At 35.3% G+C, this 19,731-nt stretch overlaps 1 protein-coding gene across 2 annotated transcripts; it reads left to right on the top strand.

Annotated features, from left to right (window-relative positions):
• Window positions 1-1,683: 1,683 nt before the first annotated feature.
• On the top strand, window positions 1,684-18,593 carry ERMARD (ER membrane associated RNA degradation). 2 transcript variants are annotated; one of them, XM_082757867.1, is made up of 18 exons: window positions 1,684-1,764; window positions 2,878-3,046; window positions 4,100-4,239; window positions 4,781-4,882; window positions 5,438-5,527; window positions 6,556-6,653; window positions 7,271-7,407; window positions 8,674-8,788; window positions 9,391-9,493; window positions 9,917-9,946; window positions 10,459-10,527; window positions 11,146-11,316; window positions 12,205-12,288; window positions 12,545-12,624; window positions 13,381-13,509; window positions 14,912-15,121; window positions 16,052-16,165; window positions 16,775-18,593. In XM_082757867.1, the coding sequence occupies exons 2-18, from the start codon at window positions 2,878-2,880 to the stop codon at window positions 16,932-16,934; spliced, it is 2,001 nt and encodes a 666-aa protein (XP_082613993.1). In that variant the 5' UTR covers window positions 1,684-1,764; the 3' UTR covers window positions 16,935-18,593. The 2 variants fall into 2 exon arrangements, with proteins under 2 accessions (XP_082613993.1, XP_082613994.1); XM_082757868.1 differs by lacking the exon at window positions 5,438-5,527.
• Window positions 18,594-19,731: the final 1,138 nt, after the last annotated feature.

The following is a 19,731-nucleotide window of genomic DNA, read 5'->3' as shown; positions in this document are numbered from 1 at the left end:
CACTTCAAAAAAAGTTTGAGAATAAGGGATGCAATGCAGTTTCTTCCTTATGGTATTGCACATCAGCCATGTTGACACTAGAAACATTACTTAGATCTCTCTCCCAGTTCCTCAGTTAGATAACTCTGCTACAAACTAGTGATGTTGGCAGCCCTAATGCAAATTGGCTGCAGGTGTTTGTTGATACTATGCCAACAGCACAAGCTCTGAATAGTACTGACACTACACTAAAATGGAAGGAACAGACAATTTGCACTGAGGCTGTGGACACTTGTCGGAAACTTAGAACTGTGAAGGCTAAGCTATAAAACTTGTAGATCGTACCAGCTCATCACGGGTCCTCTAGCAAGAAAGAAAAAAAAAAAATCAACTCTGCTATCAGCTTCCCAGATGAGCATCCCAAACCTTTTCAATATAATTGAGCATGTGAAAATGGTTACAACCTAAACAGCAACTCTTTGCTAATGCAGTTCCACATAAGTCACAATATCTCCAACCTGTACAAGATTGCAGACGGAAGAAAATTTGTGTCTATAGCACTGAACTTCAAATGGTGCTATTAGAAGCTTAACCGCTATTAGCAGTGACAGAAGTTTCCATAAACATTTCCTCACTTGATAATGAGGTAACCAAAATCCTTACTGATCTCTCTGCACGATTTTATCATTATGATTGTATTAACCAAGGCTTTCAATGGGTTAATACGTAAGTCCACTTCTGTATTTCACAATACAAGCACTGGGCAGTACCATTTACTTCTTCACCTGCATTATTAGCATGGGATTCCAAGTTTTAGCACAGTGTTAGGGGTCGGCCTCTTCTTACAGATAACCAGTGATAGGACTAGAGGGAATGGCCTCAAGTTGTGCCAGGGGAGGTTTAGGTTAGAAATTAGGAGAAATTTCTTCTCAGAAAGAGCAGTCAGGCATTGGGATGGGTTGCCCAGGGATGTGGTGGTGTCGTTGAACGTGCTGCCCGGGAACATGGTTTAGTGGGTGACATTGGTGGTAGGGCGATGGTTGGACCAGATGATCTGGAAGATCATTCCCAACCATAATGATTCTATTCTATGATTCTCAGTGTTGCTGTTACATTTATGTCGAGCCTCTACATCCTTCTGGAAAGGCCCTATTGAAGCCAGATGACCCGGTTTCACGTGGACTATACAGAAATGGGCTCTCACGGTACTGGACTGTGCTGTGCCAGCTTGACCTCGGGCAGGCAGGAGCTCGTACACCGAGGGCTGCGAGCCTCCACCATTTGGACGAACTCTATTTCTCAACGAGCCGGCTCTGACACCTGCGAAGCGGCCACCCCCACCACCCCCCGGGACGCCGCCGCCGTTACAACCGCTGCCGCCACCTTCACCCCCTCCAGCAGCCGGCCCGGCCGCTCTCGCTGGGCAGCCGACAGGCTCAGGCGCCGCTCCGCCTTGGGGCGCGTCTCCATGGCTCAACGCGGAGCTGCGGCCGGTGGCGGCGGCCGCCTCCCCTCGCCTCCTCCCCGGCCGGCGGTGCGGAGCCGGGCGGAGCCTTCCCTCAGCGCCGTGACGTGGGGCGCGGGGCGGGCAGCAGCCAGGTAATGGCCGCCGGGCTGCGGCGGGGAGTGGGGGGGGAAGATAGGGATGCGGTGTTTCTGGCTCCCCGCCGCCTTTATTCGGGGTACCGAGGGGTTGCCGCGGTCCTGTGGGCTTTGCTCTGATGCCCCGTATCTGCTGGAGAAATCTGGGGTGCCTGGGAGCGACGCGAAAGGCTGGCTTTCGTGGTTTGTGAGCGTTTGGGTTGGTGGGGAACCGCGGGTGGGGTGCTGCCGAGGGCAGCTGGCAGCGGGTCTTTGTGGGAGCTGGGGTGTTTGTGGCGTTACCTGTGCGATTGAATTCAGTCTTGAATTCAGAAAGTAGGTCCTGTGAGCCTGAGTTCATAATTAAAGAGGAAACAACGTGTTGTGTTTGCCAACTTAACACTAAGCCCCTTGCATATTTGTTGTCATCCTTTATTTTCTAAGCAATTTCTTAACTGTCTTTGCTACCTCTTCAAAGAAGAGACTTTGTTTTTTACTAAGTCAGAAATATATTTCTCCTCATTAGTATGAATGGTTCAAATTTTTTGCATGTTCTTTCATATTTGTCATATATATCTTTCATTATTCGTTTTGCATATTCAGTATATGCTTCTGAATGTTCCAAGTTCCCACTTAGACAAAGATGTGAGTAATGCCTATATTTGGATTGTTTTACCAATACTACCTGCTCATGCAGAATTTACTTGCTCTTTTCTTGCTGGTGTAAAGACTGAAGCACTTGGTTTTGCTTGAAGTAACGTCAATTTCTGCACAAAGGTCAGATTTTGCAGAACATACGTACAGGCTGTGATCTTTTTCGTCTGTCTGTCTTCATACAATCACAGAGTGGTTTGGGTGGGAAGGAACCTTAAAGACCACCCAGTTCCAGCCCCCTGCTGTGGGCAGGGACACCTCCTACCAGACCAGGTTGCCCCATCCAGCCTGGCCTTGAGCATTTCCCGGGATGGGGCATCTACAGCTTCTCTCTGGGCAACCTGTTCGAGTGCCTCACCACCCTCTTCCTTGTCACTAGCTTGGCGGATGCAACCATTCAGAAATACACCAAACTGGTATATGCAAATAAGAGTAATTCTGGCCTTCCACCTCTTGAGGAGTGGTTCTGCTCAGAGAGTTTCTTTCATAATATGTATAGATGGAAATTGCATTCCAAAACTTAACCTGTTTACAGATTCTGTATTACTTGTTTACAGATCCTGTATTGCTGTCTGTGTATCTGTGCTGACAGGTATCCTTCGATAATAATGTGCTTGTTCTCATATACTTTCTTACTACAAGAACCTTTTTTGTGTGTTCTAGATGGCACTCCAAGGCTCAGTCAGTACTTGTCTTTCTCCACCTGTGCATTACATGATTTGCAAACTTGGATTTGAGAAAAAAGACATCTATGATATTAATAATATTGTGTCTGAAAATGGAGAAGTATGTTGGCAAGCTGTTACAGAGCATTTGCATTACCTTGAATCAGGTTGGTGTTTACCTTCTGTAGTAATGATACATAAAAACTGATTCTTCATAGTACTCCTGGCTTAGTCATAACATTTTATTACAGTGTAGCATTAGCTTCATTTGCTGGAGTATGTATATTTCCTATCTACAACCAGCTTTAAACATTTCATCCATGCTTATTAGTTATTACTAACTCCTAAGATTCATGTAATCTGCACTACATAGTAGCTTCTCCTTTCTCATTCTGCTCAGTTTACAGCTCCTGCATTTATGTGAGGAATTCAGTTCTGCCTTTCTCCTGCCTCATAATTGGTTTCTTCTATACTCTTTAAATGCCTTTTGCAGTAAATTTAAAACACCTGGGAGCAATTAGTAGCCCTACTATTGCTTCAGTTCTTATTTTCCCAACTTTCACTTCTGTACGTAGAGCAGTTTGTAATCGTTTGTTAAGCAAAACAAATATCTATGTCCTGATGAGCTGGCTGAATTTTCATTTGACAAATTGGAAGCTTTTATTATTTTCCGAAGATGGTAAAAATGATAGGTATATCTTCCTCAAGCAATATTTTTCAGTGAAACAGAAGAATTTCTTTTGCTTCAAAATGTCCCACCAAAGAGAAGAAATGATACCAGTCTATAAGTGCCACATCCATCTGCGTTCTTTAACAGGTGTAAGTGGTGCAATTTGGTTGAGGCTTCTGAGCCTGCACTAGCTTCAAATTTGGTTGTATAGAATTACTGTACTCCTTCACTGATAGGTTCTTCCTCTTTCAAAGAAGATAGAACATAATAATGCCCTTTAATTCCATATTTCTTGCATTGTCTTTTATTTTTTTTTTTTTTGAGAAGGCATTTGATCTTACCTGGTTTCACACTACACTTTTCCATAATTCATTTGTGTGCTCTTTTGGACAGTAAATTGTAGTGTATCAGTTGCATTAAAATAATCTGGATAAAATTGTTTATCTAAATATGTACATGGGCTACAGGAGGTTCTACTTCTTATGGTTCTTAAAATATTGGAACTTCAGGAAGTTTGGTATTCTAATCACCTTCTGTTTTTCAATTTAAGGTCAAAGTGTGGATTATATCAAAAGTGTCCAGTCACTCGGACCTGTATGTGAATCAGTTAATTTGCACTTCAAATCTCTAACCAAGGACCAATTTGTAGTTCAGTATGCAGTATGGTTCCACTGGACAAACTACACAGAGGTATGGAAATGTATGTGGACAGTTTGTGTTTTGACACATGATCTCTTTGTGGAAGTTCAATATAGGAATACTCAAGAGAGATCAGTGAACCAAAATGATTAGAATTTGTAACTAATTGTCCTTCTCTGACACGTTGTCACTTCTAATTTTCCTGACTCTATAGTTAGATTTTATATATGCTGCCACAAAAAGAACACGTGATGTTTTGAGCCTGTTCTAACCTAAGATGGTATTATTTTATTTTTCTGTAAAGACTAATAATCAGTGTCTAATATCAAATATTACTGTGTAAAGTTAGTTATTTTTTTTAAGATGTGAGCCTCTAGATAAGTTGTGACTAAAAATACAAGAGACAGTCTAAAGTAGTGACCCTCCAGATATCTACAGTTTTATCACTGTGGCATGGTTTTCATTCTGTAATAGTGTAGTGACAATCACAGAGGAATATTTAGGTCATGTTTTTGTGTTATTTTGACAATTTGATTTTTCCTTCTGAATATTTAATGCAACATTCTTCCTCTTTTTTTCCCACAAATCACAGTTATTTCTTGAAGTATTTGATGTTCTACAATATGCACGAGCTACAGAAGTTGCTCTTGGCTTAATGAAGCTGACATCATGCTTGGAGAGAGCTTTGGGTGATGTAAGTGGCACCATGTGTATTCAATTGCAGGTTTTCTTTTATAACATGAGAACGAATTCTTGGATTTAATTGCACTTTGAAGAAGTGAAATTACCCTGTACTGTAGTAGTGCAGAGTAGCCTAGCCACACCTGGATCCAGTTGGACAGATGTTTTCTTCTGGATCCAGCTGCACTAACAAGCATTCTGGTTCCCCATCACCTGTGCTGGTAGAGTTGCTCGTGTGAATGCACTTCCTAAACAATTTCATTAAAAAAGAGGAATATTTGCTTAATCTGTGAACATATAGCAGGTCTTTGCTGCTCTGAGTTATTTAACTGAAACAGAGCAGCATACTTTCCACAGGTGACCTGATAATGTATTAATTTCTTTGAGGAGAGGCAAGAGCTAAGAGCTGGAAATGGGCTGCTGAAGAACTTTCCTCAACACCCTGATTGTTTTCAATAGTGAAAATGATTACTGGATAAAATTATCAGGCTCTGTGTTTGAAATACAAAGAAATATACTGAATTATTTATGCTTTAATTGTTTTTACTTTTTTCTTCTTCTTTAATAGGTATATTTACTGATTGGTAAAGATTGTCCCTTCCTTCTAAGAGATTTGCTTGCTTCTGAGCAGCTTGCAGTTGTTTTTGGACAAGATGTAGTAAGTGCATAGTTTCGAAATAAGTAACAACTACAGAGCTGGTTTTCTTTTTGCCAGGTTTCCAAACATAACCTTTGCTTGCACTGCAAATTTTGAAATATATTGGGAAAACTTTCATTATGTAGGTGTCACAGAAAATCTGGGGGATATATGGCAAAAAATAGTGAATATTATAATTGTAAATGGTAATGATTTCTAAGGCAAGCCCATATGTTTTTACTTGCTTTTCTACATGAAAAACCCACATCCACAAAATTCCATATATTTGGCAAGGGGTAAGAAAACTGCAGAGTTGTCTGCATCTTTTTGAGTTGTACTACTTGAAAATACGCACCTAATAATCAGCTTCTAAAGCTGTGTTTCTCTTCACTGCCACTGTAGTAAAATGCTTTATAACACTTACCATACTTTTTTTTTTTTTTTTTTCCAAGAGAGGAAAGTAGTTAGCCCATTTCCATTTGCATAAAAATAATAAAACAAAATTCTGATGACATTTACCCTCTTGTGTAAACAAAGTAGATGGTCTTTCTCATACAGTTTTACAAATGTAATTTTTTTGTTAGGACAGAGTTATATCTTGTTAGCCAGTCTAGTAATTTTGTAAGGATTATTTCTGGAATTCTTACAGGCATGTGGAAAAGTTCAAGTCTTACAGTTAAACAGTTTCCCTTTTTGTTTGATAGTGGTCTGGGAATACAACTTTGAATGCAAATTCTGCCTTTTTTATGTAAATTTCTGCCAAATTATTGTGTATTTTTGTGATAAGTAAGAGCTAAATTTGATCTTGTTTTCCTGTCATAGTTGTTTAGGATGTTTGTAAGTTTTATTCTTTCCTTATTATATTCTATAGCATGTACAAGAAAGTTAAGATTTCCTTTCAATACCTTTACTGTGACAATCTGTGCCTAGTCATTTTGACAGTAGGCATTATAGTTTCTCAATAACTCTTTAAATTTCCTGTCAGGGAAAGACACAAGGTAACAAATAATAGATTTCTTCATGTAGTAATCATTTTGTTTATTAATTAGATGGATGTACTAAGGGTATTCATTGGATCACCGTATGGTCTGAATCTTCGTAATGTTTTGTGGCATGGGTTTGCATCCCCACAAGAAATTCCTGCAAAGTAAGTTAATTTAAAACTATTTTAAATTAATTAAATCTAAGTAAGTTTATTTAAAACTATATTTAAAATATAACTTATCAGTTATATTTGACAGTTCCTGAAAAGCAATTAGTAAATTTTAGTCCTTTTTTTTTTTCTTTTTGTTTTTTAAAGTGTCTTAAGGCCTTTGGCAGTATCCTGACAATTTTCTGCTGCTGCTACTGTTTTTGGAATTAGATTTCCATAGAATACTTAAGCCGTTATGAAACTGGTGAGTTTTAGGACCAGTGTGTTTTACTAACAGGAAAACTGACAAAACTTAAAGTCTTTCATGAAACACAGTTCCTTGTGTGTTAGGACAGTCAGGAATAACTTGGAACAAAAAGCAGGTTGGAGGAGCAGCAGCAGCAGCCAAGTAGAATACACTGATGCTTTTTTTTCCTAATTCCCCATTTTGTCATGCTTGTAAATGTAGTTAATCATTAAGCACCCCCTACTCAAAAGGGATGGGTAGAACAGGTAATGGATCTTCTTTGAAAAAGCAGAAGAAACCTTTGTCCCCAACCCACAAATGTGGATTTTTTTGCAATAGTTTCAGTTATACAGGATTTTCTAACATGTTATGGTATTCTCCCTAGATATTGTGCTATGCTGCTTTTTTTAACTGCAGGATTGGGTCAGTTATTACAGACATATCTTCTGAAAACTAAATATATTTTAGTACATCGACCTTATGTGACCTTCATTAGCTTAGAGGAGCTTGTTGCATTTCCAGGCAAGTATTTAACCTTTAACTGTTTTTATTGTTGTTTCATTGTCCAAAAGTATTGTTAAAAATAATGGAACTTAGAACTTTCCCCAGTTCTAAGATTGAATCTTTTTAACTAAAATACCATTTGCTGTCTTTAGATGAATCTATTGTGCTTGTAGGACCACTTTTTAATACAAAACCAATTCTACTCGTTATTGAGTCAAAAAATTCTGCATTCCAAAATAATTGCAGCACACTGAAATGTGTAACATTACTGCCTATGAAGACTTCGTGTTCCAATCTTTTGATGATGAAAATGTATTTTTTTTTAATAGTCATACCGAATCTTTATTTTTTTCCTGAATCAGGGGGGTTCAGGTGCAAAAGTCCCAGCAGGAGTACTCTGCATATTTCAGGGAAAGTAGTGAAATATTACGATGCCTCATCTTCAGTACCCTGATGCTTTTCTCAGGGAAGGACCTGAAGAGTGTCAGATGAAAATCTCCTCATCACTGTAGTTTCAGGCCATATTTGGTGTATTCCCACTGTTTCAGAGGAACAAAAACATATAAGGAATCCAGGTCTATACAGTGACCATAGTCTGTTTGTGCTATTTGATCAATTTGTCAGTGAAACTTCTGTTCACGGAACTGAGAATGGGGCTTTATGAAACCATATCAAGCTGGTAATATTCAAATCATCATGTAGTATAAATCCTGTAGCTGTTGGTGTGCTTCAGAAAAACACCTACTACAATTAAGTTATTATTTTATGGCTTGTCGTGGAATGTGTTTATAATATGATTTAATAAGTGTCTTTTTCATTATGTGGTAGCATTGAAGTATAAAGTATTCCGCTAAATGTTGGTACGGAAAAATTGATAAAATTGAAACAATATTTTTATTTTTAAAACACTATTCTACAGATTTTTACTGAATTAAAGGGATTAAGATATACTATACTTCTTGAAGTATTTGAAGCAGGTGGAGAACATCTCAATAGACACTGGGGCCAGTTGCTGTGTAATATTTTAGTCTCAAAAAATTGTAGGCATTTTTTACTGTGTTTACGCTGTCACTTTATATTATTAGTAGAAATGCAATCTTATAAATTGATTTTCTGATATTAAATGTATTGTGATTGCTGTTCTACTTGCAGAGTTGAAATAAATTGAATAGCTTTTGTCTCCCTTTATAAGTGCTGAAGTAATCTATTCAATTAAATGTTAATAATGAATTAGAAAAATGTAGATTGTATGTAACTTATTAATGTTGTTTTGCTAACTTGCAGATCTTAATCATGAAACACTTTGTGTAGCAGAAGAGCTAGTACAAGTGTCTAATTTTGTATTTAAATCAATGGTACCATTTTGGATAGCTGCTTTAACAGCCTTCAAGCAAAGCAGGTAATAGTTGATTTGTTTTCTCCCTATTTTTAGTCTTGGTCTGTAGTCTTCAGTCTTTTCATTTCTTTAGTCTTTTCATTTCTAGATATTCACTATTTATAGAATACTAGTCAGCAGAACTTGTGGATTCCAAAGCTTTTAGCTAAATCTTTTGCCTAAAAACATATAGTTATGCATTGTAATGATGGTCCCTCAGAAGGTTGGCAGACTTATTTCTAGTTGGCACAAAATAAAGTAATACAAACTATGTATTGAAATCTAAGCTGAGGAACTGCAGCAGATGTGGTGAAGAAGAGCTTTAGAAAGTGAATGGAAGTAACTCTTCAGATATTAACATATTTAAAAAAAATAGTTTGTTTTTTTTCCATCTTCCATGCTCCACCTTTTTGTAAGTCAGTGTCATCTCTGAGCTGATTTGAACTAGGTGGCCGGCTTCTGTTGGGCACAGATAGTCATTAATATCTGTTTATAAGGTCCTCGCTATGAAGGAATATTGGTCCGGATTGTTTGGCCTGAAAGAATATTTCTAAGATGGCTCTAATTTCCATTTGGATTATATTTATAAGGGAAGAAAAACCCTTTGGGTATCTCTGTTTTTTCAGGTATGCTGATTGTGTGATTCTCTTACTTCCTCAGCTGGAAGCTGGACTCAGATTGCTCTTCACTACAACTAATAAATGTCCAAATCGACTGCTGACAGCTGAGGTAAATTTCTGTCTAGTCGATTATGATTTAGTACTCACAGTATTTCTAGAATAATTATTCTAGAAGCAAGGTGATACTTCCAGTTTTTCCTGCACCAACATTCCAAGAAATCGTGGAACATCGTTTAGAAATTTCCAGTAAAGTTTCATGAACACTTTTTTTTTTTCCCTACTAAAAGTGGTCTGAAAAACTACGTGAAGGTTAGTGTTCAAAAACAGTAGTTAAGGGAGGAAAGTAGATCATATTACGTTTATTAGAAACAAAACAAAACACCTTGCTAAAAAATCTGAGAGTCCTGTTTTTCTTTTGAGGGTTTTTTGCTATTCATGTACCTCCAGTATCTCACATAAATTAATAAGTATAACTTCAGTATGGCTTGCATTTTTTTTTGAAAAATCATATAATACTTATCTTTTGTTCCAGCCTTCTGCTCTCTACACCACTTTTGATGAGGTAATTGTGATTTTATTTTTTTTTTTTTTAAATATGGATCAGTGTCAGAATTCAAGCATGTGCATGTCTCTCATTAGTAGAGATCAGAAATCACTTTCTCGTTGTGTTGGATGAGGCATTATTTCTAATTTTTTCCAAATAGAAGATAATGGCAGAAAACATACTTTAAATTTGGCATCCCTCAGAAGATAACAAAATCAATACAAATTTTAATGAAGAGATTAATCTAAATGCTTTTATTTTTTTATTTATTCATCTTAAAGAAACATACTCTGCAATTTTCCTAGATTCAGCTATTCAAAATAAATACAAATAAGCCTTGCCAGCAGAAGTCCTAGATTTTACATCCCTTCTGAATTATCTCAAATAGTCAAATATTTAATCAGTAGTAAATATATACCTTGTTTCTGGCATGGGAGAAGTATTTGCTTAATATTAGAAAATCTATTTACTTGGTGTTTTTGATTGTTTGGCTTTCAACAATGCATTTATATTCAAATTACTTTTTCTAGATGCTAAAAAAGCATTTGGATAATGAAGAAATCAACCAGCTTCCTTCAGTTCTTGAAGAACCTACCATGGCAAGTGTTTTGAAAGTTCATTTTGTTGTTGTTGTAATTTTGTTTGTCTTTTTTGTTGGTTTTATTTTTGTTCTCTTTCAGAATAATGATACATGTATGATCATTTATTTATTTATTCCACTTAGCTTATAGAGCAGGAGAAAAACTGTTGCCACATATGGGGAAAATTAAAACTGTTTTCTGACTTCCTCTGGGGCACATGTAATACTAGGTGGGCACGTGGCATAAAAACATAGCTGCAAACCTACCAAAGAACATTCTGCATGTTGTAACCTAAACATAACAGTGAACATGAAAACTAGAGGTGTTGAATTTAGAGACTTGAGATTGCAAGAAAGACATGAGTTTATTGCACTGATTCGGAGGCAGTGAAGCTATGTAGAAATTGGGACACAAATTTAAAGGAAATTCGTTGTTACCCATTATGAAATAGCTTGTATGGGAATTTTGATTTTCCTGAGAAGCTAGCAAGATGTACTAGTTGCCCTTCTGTTATAAGCAAAGAGTGCATTGTTTTCTCTAAACATCTAAATGCCATTTTTCCTATAGACAAAGTCACGTATTTATCTTTCAGATGGTATTCTGTACACTCACAACCATTGGTGTGAATTTCCACAGGAATTTCTTTGGGATTTCTTGAACCACCAGGAGGGTCCACGTATAAGAGACCATTTAAGTCATGGAGAGATCAATTTAAAAACATTTCCTAGAGAATTGGCCAATCAGATAGTTGCATTTGCAATTACACTTCTCTGTAGATTCTCAGATGAAGACACGGTTGCTTTCAAGGTAAGGATCAATATTATGCTGTCAGAAGAATCTTCAGTTGTTTTGGGTGCTGAATGTAATTTTAGATAGTGTCATGACTGCATCTTTCTTTACAGCAGCTTTTCATGGAAATAAAGCGTTCCTCCAAGAAAAAAGCTGTGCAAGGATGTTTTTCTAGTATTGTAGTAAAATAAGTACAGAAAGTTTTCTGGAATAAGTCTTCTTACTGTATCTTAATTTGATTAACTACTCCTTATTTGGACAGTTGATCCATAGATTATAGTGATGATACTGTATATGATTTGTTAAATTATATCAATACTTAGCCTGTTCATCAGCTGTGTTGTTGGAAAGGTAAATAGAACAGCTGTAGCTCAGCCACTGAGGCATGTAATGTTTGAGATTTTCTTTCTTTCTGAGACACTGTAAATAACATTTCAGAAATGGAGATGCAATTTGTGTCCACACTCTATATTGTGAATTTGTATATACCTTTTGTCTAGTAATACGTGTGCTTTAACATTAGCAATATTCACTCTCAGAAATTTCCTGTTCATGTTTGGCATTACTTCCTTCAATATGAAACAAAAACCTTTGAGATAAATCTTCCATTTATAATTTGGATTTCCTTCTGGTTTCTCAAGATTTGCATGCTGCTGCATTGAGAGTTCATGGTTACTTTTCTCTCAGCTGCAGTCAGGTTTCATTGTTGAAATATGGCAAAGAAATCAAGCTTTAAGAACTCATTGTTTTGATTTATTGCTTTAGACATATGAAATTAATTGACTTCAGTAGTGTAGGTAGCTTGCATAAAGTTAAACATAAGTCTAATTCTGCATCCAGTTAGGACAGTTTGAAGAAAATGTTGTATTTTGTCTGCTGTCTGTCAACTGTTGATTTTGTAATCAGGAACATGTGATCATAAAACCACTGATGACTTGTGCAAGTTGCTACCGTTCTCAATTTCATCCAATTTCCCGACTAAAGAAACAGGTAAATGCTTACAGTTGAAAGCATTTTAGTCCGTAAAATTGTGAATCCTTAAAATTAGTCTTAATTACTGTCTTCATGCTTTGATTGCCCTAATGTAAACCTTAACAATTTGTGTCAGTTTATACAATTATGACTATTGAACTGATTACCAGTTGTTGCAGTTTCTTTCTAAAATAGCCACTAAGAAAAATAAAATGTTATCTGTCAAAGATCATACTTTACATACAATTTTTCATGGTACGTTTTTGAATTTTAGGTGCTGGAATGCATGAAGAGCATTCATTTATGGCCTGAATTACCAACAGTGTCTGAGGCACATGTTCAAGTGGTTAAAGGGTACGTATATGCTGTTCATAACAAAAAAAAAAAAAAAAAAGTTCTCAAAATTGGATTTGAGATGAAAAGTACCTTAAGTTTATTTACTAGTAAGATGATAGACACCAAAAAGGCTGCGTAAAGACCCTTTTGTTTTTCTTTTTAACTTAATCTGTGCTATACATATCTGTGTATATATAATGCAAATACAGTATAAAAACTACAAGCATTGCACTAACTAGAAGGCAACAAGGAACCATTTGAAAGCAACACAAGGGTGTTAGTGACTCCCTGTTCTGTTTCTGAAGAGATACTGAAGGAGCTGTTAGGAAATTAAACTAGAAATTGAGCCCATCACAACAAAAAACAAAAGATGACTCACCAGATGTAAAACAGAAAATAATTGCTTATTCTGAAAAGGGCTTGGTAACTAAATTAATGGAAGACTTTACAAAAGATATTAAATAGGAAATTACACTGATTTAGATCTGAGAGGTGAAAATGGAATGCACCAAGCACATATGCAGTATGCTTCGCAATTTTAATGAATAAGCAGAAGATTAAGAGGAGTTTAAGAGACTGCTGAGACTGAGAAAAGGCTGATTTTAATTGGAGAAGGAAAGTTATACTTAAAGGGAAAACCAAGACAGTAGAAAGAGGGGTTATCAAATACATATACATTGCTATCCAAAATATCTACATCTCAATCTATGCCATTTAGGCAAATGAGCACTATACAGTGTTGTCATCTCGATCTTTTTATTTGTTTATTTTAAGGTTAGAAGGAAATACTGAAACTAGTTCTTTAATTTTGAAGATGGCTGAAATCCTCTCTCAAGTACAGCAGTATTTGCCCCAGGATTGCTGTAGTCCAGATGATCCTATCAATAGTGTTGTAACAGAGAGGTAAGTTTGATGTTTTCTGGGTTCCCACTGTCAACTTCTGCACGTAGCTCAGCACAAGAACTCTCAAACCTAAGTTACTCATTTTCTTGTTTTCAGAACAGTACTTGAAATATTTCAAGTGCTGTTCCAATATAGCTGCTGCAGCAATGAGATGTTGTAGATCTGGGTCGTTATTTATTTAGATTTAGTTTAGAATTCATCATTGGGGAAAAAAAAAAATCAGACTGGGGAAGCAATATATGTAAATATTTATGTGCTGACTTGATTAAGTGGGCTTTAATCTAAAGTTGCATCAGAAATTTTGTTTTAATGTGTTTGATGTCATAGCTGTGCATGGCATTTAAAAAATAAGAATTATGTAGTGACATATTACTATGTGTTCTAGTACCAAGATTCTGAAATAGAAAATTTGTCACACTTTTCAGACTTTAGAGGTATATTGGTAGGTACAGTTAAAACTGACATGGAATAATAATCAAAACAACTTGTCTTTTAATTGGCCCTGTTGTGGTACTCTGAAGAGGTTCATGACTAAATAAAAATGATGGAACAATGTGCTCCTAATAAAACCTATTGGGTATGGGCAGGATAAGGCAAAGAGGATGGTACCCATTGCTTTACATATATAGACGGTGTGCCTTTCATGTTCTATTCATCAATTTGCACTGTTCCAATTCATTAAAGAGCAGCCCAACTGCTAAATTGTTAAACCATTGTAAGAGTTTTCTGCTTTTATCACTTTTACTTGTTAATGTTTTGCTGTCTGAGAGAGAATTTTGGTGTGAAGGAGATTAAGAAACAGTTTTATAAGAACAGTGTTTAAAGTGAAATGTGATATGTTATGTTTGTAGATCAGAAAAGGACAGGAGAAAGGTATTTGATCTCCTAACAATTCATAATCTGGTCCAGTTGATTAAAACAATGGCAGCACCACCTTTATATTAAGAAGTGTTAAGTCTGCTGTTTGTTCTGCCTGTAAGAAAGACAATACACTAATGGGAGTATTAGTTAATAACCTTTGTCTCAGTAAGTTTTATTATCATATAAGTTTTATTATATTAATTCATTGTGAATTGAAGTATGGTAGGAGTCTCCAACCATAGGAATGCCCTGATTTGGTATATTTAGTGTATTATTTCAGCTAGATGTTTTTATTTATTGTCATTGTATTTCTTTGATTTGAAATGGAAAACACATTCATCACCAGTAACTTTTCAATTGCATTTAGTAAAGTGATAGAGTACACGGAGTGTATAAAGATATTTATTTTTTTTGGTCATGAGGTAAGAGTAATCAGTTTAAGTTAAACATTGCAAATCTAACCACACCAAATATGAAATATATCTCATGTTAGATGCATCTAGCAAAATATTGAAATTAACAATTACTTCCTCTTTTGGAGGCTGTTGGTAAAACTTTGTGATAAACACGTTTGCACACTCTATTCTCCACGGCCTGTTCTGGAAGTATTAGTGGTACTCCGTAAAATATGCGTACAGTGCCATCACGTGTCGGAACAAGTTGTTGCCAGCATTGAGTTGAGATATAAACAGTGGATGAAAAAGACTCTACGTTCGCGCCAAAGGCATAACTATCTACGAATGTTAAACAGGTTGGCTGATGTGTTTTTCTTTACTTTGTGGCTATGTTTATGGTGCTGTGGTGTAGTGGCTGCATGCTGCTGTTGCTAGCTTTGTGTTTTGTTTTACAAGTTTAAAATACAGTGTTATGTTCTCATTAACCATGTCAGAGTTAGTGTCAACACAGGTTTATGGTTATGTAGTAATATTAAAATAACAGAAAATATCAAATTAGAGACCAATTTAATATATTTTTTTTTGCACTGCTAGACTACTACACTGTAAATTATAAGTTTTCAAATAAAAGTAACATTTAAATGTTAGATTATATATATATATATTCTGCTTTTCCTATTTAAGCATAAAAATGCCATTTGAGTTTTACCAGAATGCAATATGTTAATTTTATTTCAAGACTCTACCTGCTTCAGTTCTTCTGATTTTTTTCATGGCTGGGTCAGCATCTTTTAGACAGAAGAGCGATTTTTAGGATTCCATTAATTTTGTTCCTGTTCATAAGTGTGTTTCAAGGATTTATGAATTTACTTTAAAAACTGGGAAAACTGTGAGCACGATTTTCCTGGACAGGTTGTATTCCTCAAAATGTTAAAACATGTTATTCAAGAAACAGTATAAACTGACAATGCATATTTGTAATTCAGTTGATCTCCGCTTTATTATCTGTGGGGTAATGGGTTCTGGTGAGGTTTTCTCTGGAGTCTTAATTACATGTATTTCTCTTCTATTCCTCCTCTGAGGTTTCATTATTTATAGTCTTTATATAGTTTTGATACTTGGCCTGTTTTTGTCTTATGGTCTTTTGTAGTCTTTTTTTTTTTCCTACTATTAAATATCCAACTATTTAGGATGGATCCAGAAGTCTAAGGAATTTTTTATATTAGTGATTTCAGTTTAATTCGGATTTAGTTTATTTATTATTAAATACTTCTGCTTATTTCTAGTATTAAGTTTTTGTCTCCAGTGTTGCGGCTCATCTTACTGTTGATTACTCTGGAAGTAATCAATGTCCATTTGGCTTGTAAGAAGACTCCTTCTGATTATCAGCAGTATCTAAAGTGAGTATATATAACTTATATTGTGGTAATTGGAAGTTACGCGCACTGTTTTTGTAGCCATTTGAATAAATTTGATCTGTAATGTAAATCCTGTAGAGAAAAAAAAAAAGGAACAACATAACTTACTGCAGAAGAATTGTCATCCTTCTTTCTATCATTAGTCATCAGTTATGTCATACAATGTTCACTAAGAACTAAAATAACTTCATTGGAAATATATGGTTCAGTTATTCACATTTTTAATTATTAGACTCCTCCTTAGTATAAACAGAGAATGATCACACTGAAAAATTTAGTATATAAAAGCTGTATTTAATATATTAGTAATTTTACTCCTTGTGTGTCAATTAACAGATGATTGTATTCTGAACATTTGACTGAGAAAAGAAAAGAAGCAATATGAGGAAAATTGTATTACATTTTATATGACTGCATTCTTTCTCTGTCAGTGTTTAATTGCAGTTCTGAAAATCATTACTTCTACAAGTGAGAATGAACAAGTACATTTCTTTCAGAAGTAGAAGAATGTAGTAACTTTAAGCCAGGCACTGAGAGCTTTTTCTTTTTAGGTTCTTTAATGAGTTTTTCTTCTGTTTTTATTTCTCGTAGGTTTTTGAAGTCAATCTTGCAATATACTGAAAACTTGGTGACATACACAAGCCCAGAGAAAAACAAGTGGGATGAAACTGAAGAGCTTACAAATAAGGCTTTGATAAAAATAAAGAACTTCAGTGACAGAAAGCTAACATTAATTCAATCAGCTACATAAATTAAATAGTTTTAAGGTTATTAGGATATTGTTATATCTTAAGAGTTTTGAAGTCATCAAACTTGACGAGTCTAAGGTTTAAAAGCAAACTTCATCAGTCATTGTAAAATTTTGGATTCAAAATGTATTGTTTTTGTTAGAAGGCTGTTGAGACTGGAGTTGAATTATCAAGCTTCTGAAGAACGAGCTGTTTGCCAAATCTATTAAGAAGGATTGACTGCAAGCCTATTCAGGATGATGCAAGTTCTACTTTAAGTATATTATGTTTTGTAGCTAGATTTTTTTATATAAAAAGTTTTTTATTGTACTGAAAACATCTAAGAGAAGAGCATGAATAAAAGCTCTGGAAAAAAAATATCAAATTCCTAAAGATTTATTGTACATGTTGATGAAATACACTGGAAATAGTTTCAAGTACTGTGATGAACAGATTGAGAAACAATTAATAGTATAACCTTTAGGGTAAAGTAACGCTCATTGACAGCTATAATTGTTTTTATTAGTTCAAACCAGCCAGGTCATGCATGATGTGCACCATTTAATTTATCTGCTCATTCCCAATACATGCCTAGTTAGTAAGTTAACTGCATGTAAATTAAATATGAACTCTAAAGTGTACACAATCACAGTCATGTATTTACTATGGTTCAAGAAGTTATCTTTGTGTTGCATACAAGATTCCTTTGAATATATTTTTTTTCAAAAATACATTTTCCCATATTCTTGTCTGCAAAGACTAGAATTTCAAAGGAATGCATCAGTTTAAGAATGGATTCACAGAAGATGACTAATCTCTATCAATTTCTTTCTCCTATGGAGAGCAAAACCAGAGGGTAATGTCTGGAGATGGTTTGATTATACAAACAATTAGAGATTCAAATTATATTTTAATAAGATTCTTTGACTGGAAATCACAGTGAGAGAATCACTAGTTCAGTGATGGGGGTAGATGTAAACTAAAATCATGTTGCTTCATTCAAGCTACCCTTTCAATGTTTTAATTGCAATTTTATAATTTAACTGTCACTTTCCAAGGTTTTTTGTTACTCTAAAACTAAAGGATATGAATTAGAGAAAAAAGGATTTAAACTAGGAATAATTAATTGAATGCAATCTTTGAGCCACAGTATAAAATTTCAGCTTTTTTAACAGCTGAAGTGGCAAATTTAGTTATATTTGGAAGATGTATTTTCTATCTGTTGACTTTGCTCAGAAGTATTAACTTCTGCGAAGCATAGCTTTATGGTTACTTTTATGACGTTTACTTTGATAAGTGTTATAAGGCAAAAACTTTTTAAAACTTTGCCTATTTGTTGAGGAAAGAGATTAAGAAATTAAAATTCATAGTGTTTTAAAAGTGCATAACTAGATGACACACTTCCTCCTTGTTGAAAACATGTTCTTGTACTGAAAAGCACCTTACAGACTGTGTGTATTTTCAACAACATAAAAGTTCTCCTTCCTATACTTTCTTCCTAAACTTCATTAAAATGATCTTGCACGCTATTCTCTTCATTTGTGTTTACCTAAGAAGGAGCTCATTGACAGTCTCATTTACTAATTAATGCCACAGATGTGTTTTGTTGCTTTAAGTCTGCAGGAAGAAACATGATGGACTTCTGGCAATTTTGTTTTTCCTACCTCTTAAGCTCTCTGATGGGAATACTGCTATCATCTATTGGTTAGACAAATCTGGAACAGACTAGGACAATCCAGTTAATTCTGTCTTGATGCTATTATTTCTTAAACATTTGCAGTAGAGCTGCATGCAAGGCTTAAGGCTTCTTCCTGTTGTTGTAAGACTTACAGAAAAGAGTTGCAGCATAAGTTTACATGTATATTCTACAATGCGCTTAGGAGAGCGAATGGCAAGAGACATAATAAAATCATTGGTTTTGTCCTTCATCAGTCACTTGGACTTCTCTGCTCCAATTGTTATCTTTGCCATCTGTTTGGAATCACTTGGAGTTTTAAGATACAGTAGGTTCAGGTTCCCAGTATTCCCAAGAATAAAAGAAGTTTGGAATAACCAAAAGTATCTAGTGGGTGCATGCATGAGTAAAGCTGACAAAACACTTCATGTGCAAGTGTTCTGATTTTATGTTACCCTAAACATAATTCTGGGACTGAGCTGTCCAAAACTGCAGTCTCCTGTTAAGTATATAAATATTCGCTTAGTCTTTTTAAAAATGTTTTTGTTCTTGAAATTTCAAATGTCTAAAGTAGTAGAAAATGTCTTCTTGCAAGCGTGGAATTTTATCCAAGTATTACTTTTGCCAGTTTTATTTCCTGGCCCTGCTTCCTGAGGTCTACATTTTCCTGAAGGTAGTACAGTGAAGGTGTACAGACATACATGTAGGTGCAGAATCTGTAAAGTAATCTGAGGAAGGTAGTTGAAATACCTTTTTTAAAAAGGATCTCTGAAACCTGGGTAATTCTAATGAGGAAGTGAGAATTCTTCAGTTAGTTCTTCCAAGTTCAATTAGTTAACTTGTATTTGTGTGTATATATGCATATACGTATATTCTATAATGTATGTACACAGATGCATATGTTAAAAAAAATAGCTGAGGTTGCTTCTGTTACTTCCTAAACAAGCTAATTTTAACTTTCCTTAACAAGCTAATGTTAAGCATTCTAACTCAAAAAATTTATAACAGAAATTTTGAAAACATTGGAGAAAATCAGGCATCCATCCTGGCAAAGTCAATGGAATTCATAGAATCACAGAACAGCTTGGGTTGGAAGGAACCTTAAAGATCAAATAATTACAAGCCCTCTGCAATGAGCATTGATG

Source organism: Aythya marila, assembly GCF_965140915.1.
Source record: "Aythya marila genome assembly, chromosome: 3".
NCBI classification, from domain to species: domain Eukaryota; kingdom Metazoa; phylum Chordata; class Aves; order Anseriformes; family Anatidae; genus Aythya; species Aythya marila.
Note: the sequence above shows the minus strand (reverse complement) of the source record. Positions and strands in the feature narration are given on the sequence as shown.

What these genes read in the sequence shown, in the direction of transcription:
- ERMARD (XM_082757867.1), top strand. Translation starts at nt 2,878, where the DNA reads ATGGCACTCCAAGGCTCAGTCAGTACTTGTCTTTCTCCACCTGTGCAT. An exon ending in TTTGCATTACCTTGAATCAG is followed by an intron (nt 3,047 to 4,099) that starts GTTGGTGTTTAC and finishes TTTCAATTTAAG; the next exon opens with GTCAAAGTGTGGATTATATC. An exon ending in CCACAAGAAATTCCTGCAAA is followed by an intron (nt 6,654 to 7,270) that starts GTAAGTTAATTT and finishes TATTCTCCCTAG; the next exon opens with ATATTGTGCTATGCTGCTTT.